The sequence below is a fragment of the Plectropomus leopardus genome, chromosome 18 (genome assembly GCF_008729295.1).
Source record: "Plectropomus leopardus isolate mb chromosome 18, YSFRI_Pleo_2.0, whole genome shotgun sequence".
In the NCBI taxonomy this organism is placed as follows: Eukaryota; Metazoa; Chordata; class Actinopteri; order Perciformes; family Serranidae; genus Plectropomus; species Plectropomus leopardus.
Window position 1 is genome coordinate 26,153,386 of NC_056480.1, and position 19,589 is coordinate 26,172,974.

The 19,589-nt window shown below is 39.1% G+C and overlaps 1 protein-coding gene across 2 annotated transcripts in view; it reads right to left on the bottom strand.

Annotated features, from left to right (window-relative positions):
• Positions 1-3,009: 3,009 nt before the first annotated feature.
• Positions 3,010-19,589, bottom strand: part of LOC121957892 (solute carrier family 66 member 2) — a 39,673-nt gene continuing 23,093 nt past the window's right edge. For both annotated transcript variants that reach the window (XM_042506689.1, XM_042506688.1), the window contains one exon: positions 3,010-7,378. In XM_042506689.1, coding sequence (XP_042362623.1) covers positions 7,168-7,378 — 211 coding nt within the window. In that variant the 3' untranslated portion in view covers positions 3,010-7,167. The remainder of the gene's footprint in view (positions 7,379-19,589) is intronic.

Below are 19,589 nucleotides of genomic sequence, written 5' to 3' on the forward strand. Positions count from 1 at the left end.
TACTGACAGCGCCTCAATGAAGTGTTCAACAAAAGGAGCCTATTTAGAGGACTCTCCTGTTCACATTGTTAGCACTGCAAGGCCAAGCTGGAGCTCATGCTCCTTACGGGAAAAATAGCCCCTGAACTGAATTCACCCCATTTCATACTTTCCTCAAGGCTATTTTATAATGTTTTCAAAGCCACGTATCAATAACAAGCCACTGGGAGGAACTTTTGAAGGTATAGAGAGGAGACCGAGGGCGTAGAATATGGAAGGGATGGGAGGGACATGTCCCGATCAACATCCACGGATTACTCTATTGTCCCTAGCAATAATTTGATCTAAAAAACTTAAATATAACCACTGTTGTCTGTTAGGGTTTAGTCAATGGTCCACATAGGGCATCAAGGAAATATTATGACTTTATTCTCAATAGATTACCTGTTCATTAATCTGACAACTTTACTCTCAGTCCATTATATTTTTGTATTTTGAATTGTCACCTGCTGCCTGAATTGTGTTTTTCTTCACTTAAATAATAAAAAAAAAACACCATTTAAAAAAAATGCCAGAATGCAAGAAATTACATGTTTGAGGCTCCAATTTTTCTGATGGAGGAACTCCAGATCCTGGCTTTGTATGTGTGTTCCCCTATATTGAAACTGAATCTGCACCCTTGACGAGACATTAGATTCCTGTTCCAAGGGGATTATTAGTAAAAATTGGTGCAGGGTGCCAACATTTTGACTGAGTTTGGATTGAGATATTATAATCACCTCAGATTTTACTGTAGTCAGGATGATCCTGAAAAGAAGAACATGGAAAATTTTAGCAAACATTAGACGGAAAAGCTTGAGGGTAACAGTAGCTACATTCTCACTCCGAACTCAATTATGTCTGCTTTGATAATGATTTTGGCATGAGAGCGTGATGCCAAACGCCATCTTTCGTATCTATAGCATCGAATGCGGCTTGGCGGCATGAGTTAAGAACGCGCATGGACAGAACTAGTGGCATTGTTACTATATGCTTGGAAACTGGCAGACTGCTGGACGGCACTGGCGCATCCACATGCAACATACATGGCGAGAACCAGCAGCATACACAGGAAATGCTGAAGGACAGCATAAGGTAATAACGCTGCCTGTAATGATGTATTATAGGCGCCTATAGGATGGGTGGGCAGGCAGGGAAGTGGATGCGTCCCAAAAACAACTGACTTTCATGTGGGATGTGAGCTTTTTCTGCTTTTGCGTAATCCTTACCATCATGTCAGTCCTTGTGGTGTACTGTTGTGTTAACATTAAGGACTGTGCTGCATCGTCCCACCAGGTGCATTTGCTCACATCACGGTAAGGGCATTATGGTAATGGCATCCCGTAAACAGCTGATGCACCAGGGATACCTAAAACATCACAAGAGAATTGGGATGAGAAGGTGTTGGAGTTTTAACAGATATTTCTGTTTCTACGTCTAATGTATGTTGAGGTGATTTTTCCCTTTGATTCTCAAAAACTAACAAAAACAACAACAAACAGCACAGCCAAACTTGTTATAGACAGCATTCAGTGTGCCAAACACATTTTTCCCCTCTGATCCTGAAAGTCCTTAAACTGAAACACGGGCTACTATTTTAAAAATACAAACAATGAGACAAGCACAACCACCAAGTGTCGCTTACATGGTCATTAAATCCATTGTTGATATAAAAATATTAATTAGTGCAGCTTAAAGTATACACACTCAAACCAATACACCAACAAAGCAGCTTCAGACAGTCACGCAAGGTAGCACTGAGTGTATATTAAGTTCTTACAATGTGATGTTAGAGAAATGCCTCAGCATGAATACTCACCAACGTTTGTACTGTAGTTTGATGCAGCAGCGCACATGTGAAGATGCTGCGTGAAGAGATTACACTGTTAATACATGCACAGCAAAAAAAAGTCAGCACCAGCCGTTTATCAAGCAGGGAAGCTCTTGCACACCCACTCAAATTCCTGAGGCACTGAGCACAATTCAGATTTTTTATCTCGATGCTTGTGTTTATGGCCTTGAGTTTAAATTAAAACATATCGGTCAGTGAGGGTGTATGTGGTAAACTGATATTAAGTTTTTGGTGCATCTTTTCATTATGTTACGATTTTAGCAGTTAAACAATTAAAACAAAACTGTCAAACCAATGCACAAATGTTATTCAAGCCTAATCTATGAGACAGACTGTTTTGGATGATAGCACATTGAAATATTTCAAAAAAGAACATTACAAATCTGGGTCTGCTTTTGTAAAACGCCATTTCAAATTCATCTTTTCCCCCCTTCTCAGCTGGCACATCTATTATCTGTGCACTGTCTCCTTCTGTACCAGTGGAGAGCTTGATGTGAAAGCCCAGCACATTACATTTTATGTGCTTATTATTTAAATGACACATACCCAAAGATGGATCACGGCTCGCTAGCTTATTTTTCCTTTGACAATTGATGTCTGCCAGAGCTGTGTCGCTGATGGGGGCAACGGTGAATATCTGCAAAACTGACACAAACAGCTCCAACAAAACATGACGCATGAATCTTTCCATGTCCTCTTTATTGGGATCCAATGCCACATTAGATTTTCAACGTTAGTGATTAACCAACTGAAACTTAGCACATCACTTTTCTTGTGCTGCTTTCAGACACCTGTTACAAGTATTTTAAACCTTTGAACCTTGAACGAATTAGTGTAATTTCTTTCAGAAACATGGTTGATAAGGCAATCAGCAACTTGGTAAGAAATGTTCAACAAATTGTGAAAAAAAAAAAAGATTTAGAACATTATTTTTAATAAGCTAGAGAAAAATGGCCAGGGAGAAAAAGGAAAATAAACGCCATTTTTAAGTATCATAATTGCATTTTTAAAGTTATGTTAAAGAATTGAGCACTTTTTTTTAGGTCATTTCCTTTTTCTAAAACTTTGTTTTATTTTAAACTATTTTTCTGGTAATTTTCTTTTACTTTTAATTAATTTCTTGCTAATTTGGGGGTCATTTCTTCATTTCTTCCTTCTTCCCATGTTTTTAAAAGAAATCAAGCCAATTTGTTCAGGTTTCAAAGGGTTAAAGGAGCCGTATGCGACATTTTGGACATTCATGATTTATAGCCTGAGCCAGGATTGTCTGCACTTGGTTCCCAATACTGAAGTAGCTGAGCTGGCAGCTACCAGCCGATGGTGCGAAGAAGGCGAACATTCCTAGCACTGTTGACTTGGGAGAGAAAGTATCCTAAACTGGAAACTTGCTGTTTTGGGTGCATAAGTATGTCCACACTGAGATGTATGGGAAAATGCAGTGCACTTGGGATATTTTTATACTATAAATAAAAAAATGACAGTGACAGCAAGGAACTTACATGCTCTATCATGCTCGCAGACTGGCTACCAAAATAAAAAAAACAGAGAAGCTCAGGACGCCATTTCTCCACTATGTCTTTCCATAGCAAAAAGTAGTTTCCTGCTATATTAATGCACTGAATGTCGCATACAGAACCTGTTACAAGCCTGAATGTCATTGGATATTCAGATGAACAATTGGCAGTTTAAAAGAAAAATGAAACAAACTAAAATGTAAAATAGTAAAATAAAAATGGCATAAAAAACATACTGGTAATGATATTTTGGTACATTATGAATTAGGTGTAGGTTTCACAGTTAAGACAACGCACAACTTGGCTGTTTCTATGGGAAAATACCTTCATATTTTTAAGTGAATAAAATAAACGATACAAAAGTACAAAAAATAAACAGAAAAACTGATACATTGGATGAAACAAAGTGAAACTCTGAGGTCATGAACCTGTCAGGTATCTCACATGATCCATACAACACAGTCACCCTCACCACTGTCTGAATAACACAACAGGAATACACCATCTTGCACTTGCATTTGAAGATTTTTTTTTTTTTTTTAAATAAAGGATAACAAAATAAATATGGTGATGAAAAAGGTGTGAATGCAAACAAAAGTGCACATCCACAGCTAAGAAACCAAGGAGCCACTGTGTCTTTTTGTATATTTAAGAGTGTAGAACTAAATATTCCTAAAAAAAATTCCAGCCACGTCCCTCTGGAACAAAAGGGAAGTTTCCGTTTCTTGAGGCTTCGAAGAGGAGGACAGAATCAGGTCTGCTCTGGTACACAGTTCACTGACGGGCTGACAGTCCTGACACCTCCTGGTTTGGCATTTCTCTCCTCCCCAGAGAAAGATTACAAAACAACAACAGTAACAAACAAAATCCTCACTGTGTTATGTGGCTGCTTCTCCATCTGAACAGGAAATTAATTTCTTGTGACAAAATGGTAATGAGCCCAACCTGCCCAAAGCAGCCACATACAATGATGTGGAGTCATGAGGAGGGATATCAGGGGATGTTATTGGATCTGAGGTATGAATAATAAACTGGCCAGTCAGTCTTATGCACGGCCAACATGAAGGGAAGATATGATTTTGCTGAACATATTCAGAAATATCAGTCTCTAAAAAGTGATCCTTTCGCTGTAATTTCCATCTGCAAAAATAACCTCTGCACCCACCAAAATCACTTCTGAGATCATCTTTGTTGTTTCATTCTATTCCATGTAACTTTATGAAGTAGATTTATAAACTGACATAAAACAGTTTTTTTTGTTTTTAACCAAAAGTACACCTTCTCAACTAATGATGACTTGCTTCACTTTTCCCTGTCCAGAGCATATTCTCACCCACTTATATCAGTAACTTCATATGCAATTATGCCTTGACTTAAAGGAATACTTCACCTGCATAATGACAATTTGTAGACAAATTATTCACCACCTGTTGCCTTGAATTGTGGAAGAAAACATGTTTTTTTTAACTTACATTCTTCTGGGATGAACACAGAAAGAACACAAAAAAGATGGGAAACTCTTGATGAATTGAAGTCATTGGGGTTCACGTTTGACAAAAGCAAAACTATATCAAAAGTCACATATCAGTATTGTCCACATCTCATTTATCTAGTTGTATGCTCACGACCTGCAAAATGCATGCATTTTTGCTAAAACATTACAATATGAAACAATAACGCTGACAAGTAGGGCGCCCTGAGTGTGCCTAAGCACGCGGTTTCAGAGGAGCTCTGCTTGAGCAGCAAAATTCAAACACATGTACGAGCCCACTCATGCTACTTCGTGAATGAGACTGTTTGTACTAATGTTTAAAGCCCAGATAGACCAAACATCAAGAAGACATCAAAGAAGTAGTGGCGACAAAAGTCGCCTGTGTCTCGGCCAAAAAGTTGCACATAAACACACTGATGGCCAAAGAGCATGTACGTTCTGCACCTACGTGAGAGGAAATAACTCTCCATATAAGCAGACTGCAACCGCATGTAACCCTACTTCAAACGGAAACGGAACGACCCATCGGACACTAGTTAGCCAGTTGGCACATCAACAACACAATTCAACATTGAAAAAACAAAGCATATTCACCATGTGCCATTGAATAATAACACAAACCACCAGGTGACGTTTCTGCTAAAGAAAATAATCTTACCTCATATATCGAGGTGATTTCTATCTCACTCCCCCTGGTGTTTAGCTCTTTGTATGCTTTCCTCACTTTCTCTTCTCTTACACTGAGCTGGGCTGAACAGTTATCTCAATCACAGCTGTGCTGAGTCTCCGACGCAGATACTATATGTTGAATTGGCTAAAAAAAAAAAAAAAAAAAAAAAAGCAGACGAGGTCAAGACTAGGTCAACAGATGCTCACCGATGGCCCAAAACTGACTTGAAGGACAAGCGTCGGCTTGGTATGTCAGGGCCTTTAAAAAGTAACGTTTTAGCAAAAATGCATCTGATTGAAAAGTACTGAGCGTACGAATGGATACATGAGACTTAGATTTTACTACATGAGCTGCGTGAGAGTCTGTCAACAAATGTTTTGTTAAAGTATTGCTGTTGTTAAAAGTGCATCCCAATGACTTCATTAAGAATAGTCGCCTATTTTGGATTCTCTGTTTACCATGGAAACGTGAGAGCAGCGTTTTCTTACTGACATACAAATGGTCATTTTGTGGGTGAAGTATTTCTTCTTCTTCGTCACTTTGAGTTAAGTCTAAATGCATCTTAAGAGTGGTGAGATCTGAGGATGAACTGACTCCTGTGGTGCTTTTGGAATTTGCGGAATGAAAATGATCAAAATTATAGACAAAAAAAATTAGCAACAGCTTCAGTATAAAAATCTTGACATTGACCTTTCGACGGCCTACTGTACGCAGCCTGAACACTGATCATGATCTTTCATGTTTCCAACAACTAAACACCTTTTTTTACAAACCTGGATTTTCTCAAGACTCTGTTACCCACAAGGCCACTCATTTTTAAAAAAGCCAATGCAATCAATCTTCAAGCCTTTGGCATTTTTCCCTCTTTTGGTAAAGTCTGATTGCCTCGACTTTTCTTACAATTCCATTTCAGAGATCGAGTGTGCCACAGCACACGGCAACCGTCTGTCCAACAAGTGGTAGACTGACCAGCATTTCTCCACTGTGTTGGGGAAAAACAACTAAATAACAAAAGTCATTTTGTACATTCAGTTACATTGTCTATCAAGATTTTTTTTTTTTTTTTGATTCATACATTTCTATTGCTGGTATCGCAGCAAGCCGTGTTTGAATGAGTGTGTTTTAAGGCAGAGGGTCCATGCAACAATCATCGGCTAAAAGCGGACGACAAACGTTGGTCCTTACTTCCTCGAGCGCAGATCTCAGCGCCTACATCTGCGTTTGCTTACTGTATATATTCATGTATGCGCATACTAATCTCCACATGCACAAGTCAGTTCAAGGATATATTCTTTGAGGAGTCTGCATTCCTAAACACGAGCATACAGTCACTTTGAGAAAGAGTCAGGAGGATAAATAAAAATGAAAAGGTTGAGTTTGTTTGTAACAAGTGTCCTTCGGGTATTGCTACAAACGTCAACACCTCCGAGTGTCTGTGTATGTCCATGCCTTATTTATGGGTGTGTATGTGTCTTTATGTATACTTGTGGATGAGGGTGAGCAGCCTGCATCATCTCAAGGTGCTTCGGCACTCATGTGTGTTTATACACGTCCACAGCACCTCTAGAAGTGCTTCCTCACCGCTGTGTTTGACATGTCCTTTGAGAGCTCTCACAGGCTTTCAGAGGGCTTTGGCACTGGTGGTGTGGGACACGGTGTGGGACACTGGTTTCTGTGGGTATCGACTGTAGTAGTAAACCTGGAACAGAATGGCAAAGTCCACGAAAACCTGCAGCAGGCCACATGTCCAGAACTGCACAGGAGCCTGGGTGAGCAGGAAGTAGCCTGTTTTAAAGGTGTCGCCGCTGGTCCACATCAGCACCATCTTGATACTGCAGGAAAGAGAAAGAGACGATAAATAAAGTAGGAATGCAACGTGATTAAAAGTCATTTTTAAAATGGAAACTTCTATGTCATTGAATGATTTTTTTTATTTCAAAATGTCCCCTTTAAAACAATTTAAACGTGTTTCAAACTGACACATTCAATTCATGTTAGGTTTCATGTCATATTGTCACTTTTTCACACCAGGAGTGTTCTCATCCATTACTGCCCATTCAGCCAATCACCCTGCCTATCTTAAGCTAGCAAGCTCAACAACAGCTACCAAATTTAATCATCTTAATTATTCTGGATCCACGAAATTAATTCTCAATCCAACCAGAGTCTGCTGCTCTAAATAAGAGTGAAAATAAAGGGACTAATCTCTCCTTTAATTCATCTAAACAAGGATGCACATGTAGAGAGTGTAAAGTTGACGTCTTGCCGGGGCGCCATATTTTAAGAATCATGCTGTGCCTGCTCAGGTGGTCATGCAATTTGGAGACACTAGGCGAGTCAAATTTATTGATATAGTACATTTCATACCCAAAGGCAACTCAAAATGCTTTACAGATTAGTCAAGTAAAAGTACATTACTTTGGCATTGCTTTTGCTCATGCTAACAGGAGCAACAAGTAAAATTATGATAATGAGAAGAAATAACCTTTATTAGTAGAGCCTGTTTAAAAAAAAAAGAAAAGATTATTACATTAACTGTTAGCTCATTTATTTATCTACAGAATTTATTTATGTGATTCCATGCGTGTCTACTTGACAATAATATCTTCTTTTGTCACCAGAATGTAAATGCATCTTAAAAACATTTCCATCTGCTTTTTTTTTTTGTTTTTTGCTCTGACAAAATTCAATTTGGTCACCCAGAGCACATGTTAATGACAGAAGGAAAAGGGAACAGAAAAATGCAATACCATTTCAGTCGAGAAGGGAATCGCAAATTTGCCACAATAACAACCACGGGAAATTGAAATAATGAATCTTATCAGGGCGCGGGCTTCTCATCAACTCTACATCCTGTGGCATGTTTCTAACCATAAGAGCTGTTCCAGTGCACACTGAGCTGGCTCTTCATGAGGTGCTCATGAAATGATACAGCGGATGAGAAACATTAAAATAAAAGCCCTTTTTTAAAAAAAGAAGCAAGCAGAGAAAAGGATCCATGTGATTTGTGGAGACAGAGAGCCTTTAAGCATAAGCTTTGTCCTCTCGCTGGCACTCAACTAATGAGATGGAGAAGGAAGTCTTAACAAGAAAAGAAGAAACAGGAAAAGAGCCAAGCCCCAGGTTCCAAAAACACAACTTTATATAGTCTACATGTTATGCTCGCCAAAAATAGACAAAGACACAATGTACAGCTTCAAAAATGAGGGTACATCGCCTCTAAAAGTCTTTACAGGCTCCATTAGCAGCATTGCTGGTTATGGGTGTTATCCACACCTGTTTATGACAGCATCAATACACCTATCCACGTCTGCAGAGCTCTGTTTTTTTTTATTCCTGAACTTTTTTTGTGCTTGAGGCAGGGATACGTGTAGGCAAGCTGGCAAAGAAAGGACTGAGTGAGCACTGTGTCTACAATGCACCTGTGTGCACACATTCAAACACACACACACACACACACACACACACACAAGCGAGACTCTTCAGATGTGCTTCCTAAAGCAACCTGCCTTCAACAATACCAACATATGCTGAGACATTTGAAATCCTTTCACTCAAGCGTGTCGGTTCGGTCGGTCAGCACTATTTGAATAAGCTTTGCAGCAGGCTTTTTTTTTGTCACTGAGCCAAGGGCTGGTTTATTCCCAGTGGTATCTTACCATGCAACATAGTTTTTTTGTTAGTTTTTGTTTTTGGCCACATTTTGGGGTTTATTTCTTTCTTATTTCTTCTTCTTCCTACACCCAAATCCAATGCATACTGGTTAGCAGAGGTAATAAATAGTCAGCAGCATCTCTGTCAACATGTTTTCAGCCCAAGTTGTCACATTTTGCCACTCTATAGCGGACCTCCATGTCTACATATTACGTTTTAGGTATCATTCTGCGTCTGTTGTTTACGTTCTAAGATGGTGCTACTGTGATGTCAACAACAGCACATGGCAGGATGACGGTGCATGCGGTTATGTTGAGACAACACAAAAACATGGGAACCATCGCTGGAATGTCAACAAACGCACATGCTGGTGCAAATTGAGCCACCTTGCAGATCTGTAACGCTCAAAATAATGTCTCCACTGATTTACAGACATCTCTTTCACCATGTAAGTCAATGGGAAGAACTCTTTTGGGGGCCACAGGGCATCATGATGATGTAATTACACTGTTTTACACAATCCTCCACTGCACCCCCAGGAGGATTTTGACCCAGAGGGTGCAGCTAACCCTAACACTAACTGTTGGTTTGGTTGCATTTACAGTTAATGGTTAACTGCTTGAATGCTGTGATGCTAATTTTCGTTAGGCTACAGCTACACCTATTGTTTGAAAATGTGGGGTTAAACTATGGTTACACTACCTAACTAACTTTGTCACTGTGGTAGCCATCAATGGATGATACCTACCTGTCACACAAAGCGGAAACACCCTTAATTATACATAAATTTATGTTTTAATATATTGGAAACAGTTTAATAAAGTAATAAAATCCCTTATGATTTAATTATGAACAATTCACCTATAGAGACCAAAACGAGCAAAACAAGCTGTAAACATGTTTATTTCTGCATAAGTTGGTAATTTAAGCATGGTGGTCTGTTAGAATGGCTTCATTTTTGGAGCCAGCCTCAAGTGGCCATTCGAGGAACTGCAATTTTTGGCACTTTCATTTTTTAGCCCTGAAGGTTGCCTTTTGGGTAAAGGTAGAAAAAGAGAGAAAAAAGGAGGGTGCTGGGCTGGAATGACTGGGAGCAAATCCCTGCAGTCTGGATCTAAAATCATATGGAAAGCCTTTTCAGTAGAGTGGGGGCTGGCTATAGAAGGGGAGTAATGCTCATACTTTTGAACTGAGATATTAGAAATCACATATAGGCGCAATTGTTTTGTAATGTAAGTGACCTAACCCTTTAAGAACAAGTTTACAAGCAGTTTACAGATGAATGAAAAAGTTATAAAAGAACCCATCTAGTCTGTTTCATGCCCTTTTTTAGCAGCTGTGTCCTCAACAATTGACCAGAGGCTCATGTTCATGCCATATTTCACCACATCATGATGTGTATTCAATTGAATATTCCACTGATGTAACAAAGATCAATCACAGCTTTAATCTAATAAGAGCATCATAACCATTAATCCATGGCGGGGTCAAGTATTGTGGGTAAATTCATAACTGAATTTTGTCACGTGTCCCGATCTCTGAGGATCCTCTGATGGAACAAACAGAAATAAACGCGTGACGGAGCAAAGCTTTGACTCCTGCAGGTGAAACAGGTTGTCTGATGATAAAGAAAACAGGATGAGGGTTTGTGTTAGCAGATCCCCTCCATTGCTGTAAGCCTCTTAACAGATGTAAAGGATGGATGAGAGGTAATCTAGTGTCTTTCCCGCCAGCAGAGCTGCATGTAACCCAAACTGTCTGTCTCTCAGCCTCACTGGGCCAAAGCTTTGCATCCAAATCTCCTCTTGCATTATTCATGCCTCCAGCTTCACCTTAGCCCTTATCTTCTGTAGGGCCAATTTGTGCAAACCTGGCTATTTCTCTCATTCTCGTTTCTTACTTTAAACCAGCTCCTTTTCCTGCAGCATCTCCGAATGTCCCTTCCAGCTTCCATTTTTACATACTTTTTTTCTTTTTTCGTGAGCCCACTCTCTACTGCACTTCTCTCTTCCTCCCAGTCCATTCATCTTCCCACTACCTCCTTCGCCTCTCTATACGTGTTTGCATTTGCCTCCCCCCTGCCTACCGTCCTGGCACTCTTCTTTCTCAGTAAGGAGCTTGTTAGGTCTGTGGAAAGAGACGCTCCTTCCATACTCTTCTCTTCCTCTCCTTAACCCCCCCCCCCCTTCTTCAGCAGCTGCTGTCTGAGTTGTGACAATGTGTATCTGCAGGTAATGATGAGAGAGGCAGGATTCATGCTTGATCAATCCCTTCGCCGCTTCCCTAATAAGAGGTAACGTGGGGAGGGCCGGAGAACAGGGCGCAAACATGTCTGGCTACTTATTTGTCACCAGACATAAATAGAAGGAGGATAAGAGAAAGCATGCTGAGCACTGGGCTGATGTGACGGCGGTGGAGCAGGAGAATAATGGCTCTGCACCGGAGCAGACAGTTTGTACAGCAGGCTGCAGATGCATTATATAGCAACGCTTTGTTTGTACTTCTTTGATTACAGAAAGACAAACTGAAGGTTAAAGCTAAGGCTGTTTTATTTTTAGGCTATTTTTAAAAGCAGATGTATGACTTGGCAACAAACTACAGGTGTTTTGGAACTGTTTCAGGGTAAAATACATGACTTTAACAATGGGAAATTGAAAAGGGAGGAAATATGGAGCTTTAGTGGTCCACACTTTCTAGAGTACAAGCTTGGGCTTTACCAGATATTTGTAAATCTATTGCTAAGATTTACTGAGCACAGTCCAATTAAAAGCAGTTAACTTGTAAACACTATGACATCACGAGCTGGAGCAAACTAAATATAACAGCTTTTTTATACAGTTAACCATTATGGCAGAATTTTTTGACCAACATAACATTTTTTTTAAATACAGCCATATGCAATGCTTAACCATACATAAGCCTTCTTTTTCTTCTGTCTATTCATTATTTCGGCCCATACCCAGGTCTTGCTCCTGGTTACAGGATCCGAGCGCATGAACAGGATGCTGCCTGCAGTTCACTTAAAGGCCTTACAGAGAGGAGTCACTAACAAGCATACATGACCTTTAATTATATAAGTAATTAGTAACCAATACGAAGAATATATATACATGTCTAGTTACATAATGTACTAAACTGCTACACAAATGTGACACCTTATTCCCTAAGCTGTTTTGGATAAAGAACTAAAGCCTATTTTGAACTAAAACCTGCTTTTGAGGAATCCAAACATGCTTGGTGTATTAATATATCATTTAATAAAGAGTTACTTTTTCATATGTAGTCATATCGTATTAAACAGACTGAGTTATGTCTGCAGTCTCTGCTATTCAATTTCTTATCGTCTCTCTCCAGCTTTTAAGCATTTCAGTGTATCTCTAAGGATTCAGCTGGGACTCCGCTTGCTTCTACACTTCTGTGCCACAGCAGTGAGCATGAGGTGGAGCTTTACAGAGCCAGAGAATCATTACGCACTTACTAAAAGACTTAAAACTGGGAGGTATAACCCGGGGAATTACTAAGCTGCTCAAAAGTAAATTCTTTGGGAGAAAAAGTGTTGAAGAAGAGATAAGAAGATTAAAGCTGTGTATCCAAAAACGAAAGCCTCAGCCTCACTGATGCATTGGTGGGTCAGTCATTACAAACTCATGCTGTTAAGCCAAACTTTATTCAGACCAATAAAAACTGCTTTTACTTTACTTTTAAAAAAATAGTTCTTGCTCAAGTATTCTTTTAAGACACTTGAAAAAATATGAGCCTAATCTTAAAGGACAAAATAAAGTGGAAAATTGATCATCTCGCGTAGTATCATTTCACATCATACTGCGGGTATTGAAGAACAACTACAGTATCATTGTGCAAATATATGCAGAGATCTAAGGTTTGATAATGTTGCTGTGGCTTTGCTCAAGCTGATCATTGTGTGCTCATCCGCCCCTGCAGATAACAAGATATAAATCCCATAGGCTGTTTTTTGTGTGGTTAAACTAAATAATAATCATATATTTCTGTTTAACATGGCCTATGGGCTAAATGTGGAAATGTTTGTAAAAAAGGACAAGACTATGTCAAAAAAAAGAGCTATTATAGCATATACTTCTACACATATCTGTATCATAATGTGGATGAATATCATTGCTGGCTTACACGATTCAAGTAACACAGAAATGCCCAAACAAAGTCTGTGAGTTTGCAAGTGTGGAGACATTTGGATTCAGCCTTCACATCAGTTACCGGCCACATTTTGGCTGCGCCCTTAGCTCAAAAACTTAACATCCATAGCAAATTTTATTTCATTTTAAACTGGAGCATTTTCAGATGCTGATTATGATCCAATATAGTTAGGTATGGTGCTAAATGGAAAAAAAATCTCTGACTGCCTAGCAGAGATCTGTGCTCTACTGAATGCACTTTTCTAGTTGAAATTGGTTCTGGAATTCATTAAAGCCCTTGCCTGTAGCATCATTATTATCTTTTGCCTTTAATAAATCATGTGCAATTTGTTATGTTACGAAAAAAAAACACATAGCATACAAACTGCAGAACTGTATCCCTGACAAAATAAGACTTCACTTTGCCAAATCACCACAGGACCTCCACCCTGAAGGAACAGAAACAAATTGATTCATTTTCATGTTTCCTGATAAAGTAAAAGCAGCCCTCTGAGTGATGTGAGCAGATGGAGAGAGGCTGGGTTGGACAGATGATCTAAAGGTTTTCCAGCTGCAGTGATTCGCTCCAGGGAGTCAGAGCTACTCTGTTCTACTGCCCTGCTGCACACACCAGCACCATGCATCCACTCACAGGGGTGGCAGCCCAGCAGTCATCAATACAGACCCATCCCAGCACGTGGCCGTGTGTGTGTGTGTGTGTGTGTGTGTGTGTGTGTGTGTGTGTGTGTTTGCGTGCGTGTGTGTGTGTGTGTGTGTGCGTGTGTGTGTGTGTGCGTGCATGCATGCGTGTGTGTTTGCGTGCGTGTGTGTGTGTGTGTGTGTGTGTGTGGACAGCAGTCTGCAGGCTAAATAAGGCTCTGGCACTCTTATCTAGCATACTGGGATGCAGCTCAAGACTGCAAGCCTTACAAGGCTGCAGTTGGCTGTCTGAATGTCCCATCTCCCCGTTTTGTGTTTGTCTGTCTGTGTTGTATTTTATTTGTTTTATGGCAGGCTGGTGAGTATCAGCATGTACCTCCAGCTCTCCAAGCTGGGGACCATCTAATAATAGCAGCTGCCTGAAAACTATTACCGCAAAAAACCTCCAAACAATGTCATTCACCCCTATGCACTGCTCACACAAACACCTTTCATCTGGTCAAATGTCCCCCATAAAATGTCCATCTTCAAGTTTAACATTAGCACTGTCTAAGATAGTTTTATCTTGTTCCAAATCCATTTTCAGATACAAGAGTTTTTTTTAAATTATGTGTATGTCTTTTTATTAGAAAAAACCCCCCAACAACAAATCAATTAAAACTAATAGAAATGGAAAACTACAATTGCCACGTTGCATTTGTATGCTTTCACGAACCAGTCAAGCTGCAGTTACAGTTTGCATCTATGTCTGCCCTGACTCATATGTCGCCAAGGTGGTGGACAGTGCTTTGAATCTGGATGTTGCTTTTGAAAATAAAATGCCATCACATCCAGTGGATGTTTGTGCCAAAGTTCAATAAATTATCTCAAGATGTTCTTCATATTTACGTTCAAAAGAATAAGACGGACCAGGTCAGGTGACAGTGATCTTTTAACTTTAACCACCCAAGGTTTAATTACTTCATTGTTGACTCCAAGTGGACATTTGTGCCAAATTTGAAGAAATTCTCTCAACGCATTTTTGAGGTATTGTGTTTAGGATAATGAAATGGACCAGGTTAGAGTAATCTTTTAACTTTGACCACCAAGTACTAATCAGTTCATCTAGTCCCAGTGGATCTTTGTGCCAAAGTTCAATAAATTATCTCAAGGTGTTCTTCATATTCAGATTCACAAGAATAAGATGGACCAGATCAGGTGACAGTGATCTTTTAACTCTCTTTAACTTTAACTTTAACTTTCACCACCCAAGGTTTAATTACTTCATTGAAATCAAGTGGACATTTGTGCCAAATTTGCAGAAATTCTCTCAAGGCATTTGTGATACTGTGTTTAGGAGAGTGAAACTGACACAGTAATCTTTTAACCACTAAGGTCTAATTAGTTTATTGTTAATTCCAATTGTGTGTTTTTGCCAAATTTGAACAAGTTACCTCAAGGTGTTCTTGAGATATCACATTTACAAGAATAAGGCAGACCCAGTGACAGTGATCTTTGAACTTTGACAAACAAAGTTGAATCAGTTCATCGTTGAGTCCAAGTGGACGCTTGAGCCAAATTTGAAGAAAACACCCTCATGGCGTTCTTGAGATATTGTTTTCACAAGAATGGGAAGAACGGATAAATGGACGGACGAACGTAATATGGTCAACAAGACACTTTTGTTTCACTTTCTGTCTCCGTTTTAAATTCAGTGAATCATGGCCCTTGTTTTAAAGGTTCCATGATGCCTCTTTCACTATTTCTCCAGGATTCAGATGAGCTGTAAAAAGGAGAGGTTTGCTGCCAGTGAGTGTATGTGAGCTGTATGGGCTTGATAATTGCATCAGAGTGCAGCGTGATAATCAGACTCAGCAGAAAGGGCAGGGCCCTCGGGTAGACACAAAACACCAGAGCTGGCTTGCTTTATGGCACAAAGAAGGAAGAGGGCGCATTTTTTCTTCTTTTTTTTCGGCCAATAATATGTGAAAATTGGACTTGTGCTAGTAGAAACTGTTGTAAAGGATGAAAAGACAATACACAAACTGCAACACGGTTATGAGCCAAACAGAATGCACACACAGGCTGAGACTGAGGAGGAGTACATTCACAACATCCTCTTTAAATATTATCAGTGTGAAAAAGGCTATTGACAATGGTGTCACTTGTTTCGGCACTTTTCCGAAGGTATTATGTTTAATTCTACCACAATATGTTATAATTGAAGAGTGCATATAGCTGATACTTTTGGAGTAAAACATAAGTGTTACATTGGAACGTTCTCTAAACCTCTCACCCACACACAACTCTACTGTCAATCCTCTTTTTCTACATGCTAAAATGGTGTGTGTATGGAGCTTAAAGGCATCCAGCTACTTTAACTGTCTGTGCTAATCTGATTAGAATAGGTTTTAAAGCCCAAACAGATTACACACGATCCATGTAAACACCTCCATCAGTTTAAACATACCCAAACCGATATATCATGTAAATGATGAAGCTGATTCATCTCTGGATGCATTCGTTGGATGTATAAAACCTGTTTATTGGCCACCTGCTGGAGTATACGTTAGTTAGCTGCTAAGATCACGTATATATGTTTAAACTTTTGTCAATATGGGCATACTACTCACAATGTTAGCTTGGTAAGATTCTCTACATTTTAATTATTCAATGAATTTTACTGGCAGCATAAGCACTAAAGATAACATTATTGCCGACAGTAAACAAGAGAGACGCAAAAAAAAAAGAGATTAGTAGATGTAGGACACTATTTCTAAAAAAGCTAACAAATAATGTCTTCATACCTATCATATTTATATATTTTAAATGATTGTACAGAATTATTATAATTTTTAAGATTTCTTTTGGTTTTATTCTCCATTTCTTGTTTTTTTTCTTTATTAAAGTTTTTTCTGCAAATTTTTAGTTGGTTTTTTTCATTTCTTCTTTTGTTGCTTAGTACCTTCTTCACATGTTTTGAAAATAAATAAATAAATAAATATATAAAGCCAATCAGACCAGGTTTTAAAAAAATAATTATTAAAACTACATAATTTGACTGTATTTCCCATCATTTCTGAGCAACAGTTTTGTGTGAAAGGAAATAAAAGCCCATCCTATATAGACGCCTGTCTATATAAGCATGCTGAGGTGACTGATTTAAGCAAAAAATAGCTCAGGCTATTAATTGAAGTTTTGCTGTATCCACGGCTTGCAGAAACATACAATGCCAATATTTATTGTGGTGATTAGATTTACTTTTGCTTATCTATAATGAGCTAAGTATTCAAACACAGGTTATAATATAACCAATACCAGTGTGGTCTTACACTTTTTCACATAAATCTTCTAATATGAGGCCGAGCTGGACACTGCAATAAAAAAACAACTCTATTTAATTCTCTACACGTTTTCTATATCGTCATGCCATCACGTGGGGAGGTAGTGCCTGCAACAGTTGTCAACTGACAGTCCTTGGACAGAAATCAAAAGCCAAGCTTTTGTCTATTACTTCAAAATAATTGTATTTTTAAGTTGTATTGACTTTTAAGTTGTAAAATCTGCCCATGTTGTTATGCAAACTGCACAAGTTAAACTGGAGAAGGAGAGAACTAGAGGAGAGAAATGACAGAGGGGGTCAAAAAATAGATCATACATCCTCAATGTATGAGTGGCATTAGTGCAAACCTCTGGGGACCCATTATGGTAATGTGGTGGTGTCAAACAGCTTCAGTGAGGTTAACGGAGAACCAGGGGGTCAATTAGCATCAGACAAGTACTGGCGAACCTTCAGCTACGTCCTCATGGGACAAACGCCTCCAACGCTGGACTCATAACCCTCCTCCCTGAACTCTATCCATATTTCATTATTAAAAACTGTTTTGCTTCTGCCTGTCTGACAGTGTGTCACGGTGCAGTGCTGGTTGTGTATACATACTGAGGATATCCAAAATGACTCATTCTACTGGCAACCCTGCGCCAGCTGCCTACATAGGAGGATATATAAGTTAGTGAAGATACATACTGCAGGCGATGGAACTAGTCTGACACTTGTTACAAATGTTTCTCCAGTTGGAGAACAGGCAAACTGGCTGGGCCGTTAAATAGGGGTCTGTTTAAATATACACGTGTGTTGCATGGCATCATATTGTTTCGTGTTTTGTTAAGTAAAGGGCAGTCTGCTTTACTTTTCCTGTCTGTTTTTGTCTCTGCAAAATGCACGTGTGCACTTATTCATTCACACAAACACACATTTATATATTCCCTGACCTCTACCTCTGCATGCATAGACACACCCTCAGCACAGACACAAAGCTGATCTTTAAAGCTGAACCTTCAACAAGTAGAAAGAGCACTTTGAAAGCAGAACATCCTCACTTTTTTAGCTTTGTGTGCCTGAAAACACACACACACACACACACACACACGCACACACACACACACACACACACACACACACACACACACACACACACACACACACACACACGGAAACCTTGAACAAGGTGCTGGGGTAAAGTAACCTAGCAACAGCCTACCGGACTCAACAGGTTGTGCACAGAGGGAGGAGAGCACACAAACAATAAACAGAACTGGAAATGACAATGTCCCCTGCCTCCTATGGCAGCTTTATCTGTGCCGGCTGATGGCTGGCAGAAGATGTTGCAGGGTAAGACAAAAGAAGTGACAAAAGGAAATGACACTTCAGGCTGCCTGGGCATTGCAATGTTTTAGAATTACTTTGACTCTATTTCCCAAATTCAATTTGCAAAAGTCACAAAACACTATCTTCCCTAATTTGACCTTTAAATCTTGCAGAGGACATAAAACAAACATTTTTATATCATATTAGCTAATACATACTGCAGTACCTTTATCGGAGAGTCACATCATTCTAAATGTATCTCTAATATTCAATAACTGCTGCCTTTCAAAATAAAATGATTGAATTTGAAATGATGTAGAGCAAAAATCAGTTTAAGACTTTAAATTTAATCATTTTTATCTATTTAAGTTTTTTTTTTTTCTGTAACAGCTATTCAATGTATTAAAATGTTGTCAAAGTCCAATTATTGTGTTGGTGCGACCAAAACTGGACTTTTAACATATATGTAAAAGTAAATGTAGACAAAACTGTACGAAATCAAATTTCTTAAAATGGGACTAACACACCCAGATAATGCAACTGGAAGATGAGCTATTCCATCATGTAAACACCTCAGTCAGACTTTAACCAGATTTGCCGTTCTCCGCATGCTCCTCATTGCCGCATCTGCCTCCCTCAGTAGAAAGGGATAAGGACTGTTCGTTATTTATGAGGGGGGAGAGTGGTGCTACAAAACGGGTCTGGCATTTTCAAAAACATTAAGCTGTGTGTTTTTAATTTTGGCTTAGGTGAGGAACAAATTTAAAAGGTAGTATTTTGTATTTATTTTAAATAAAAAAGTCACACCCCAGCCACCCCCTCCTCTGATAAATAAAGAACAGTCCCACAATACCAGCATACATATTTTAGACACCTAAAAAGTTTAAGTGTACACTATATTTGAATATTTTCTCCTCTTTACCTTCCACAACAGCTGAGGGAGGCAGCAGT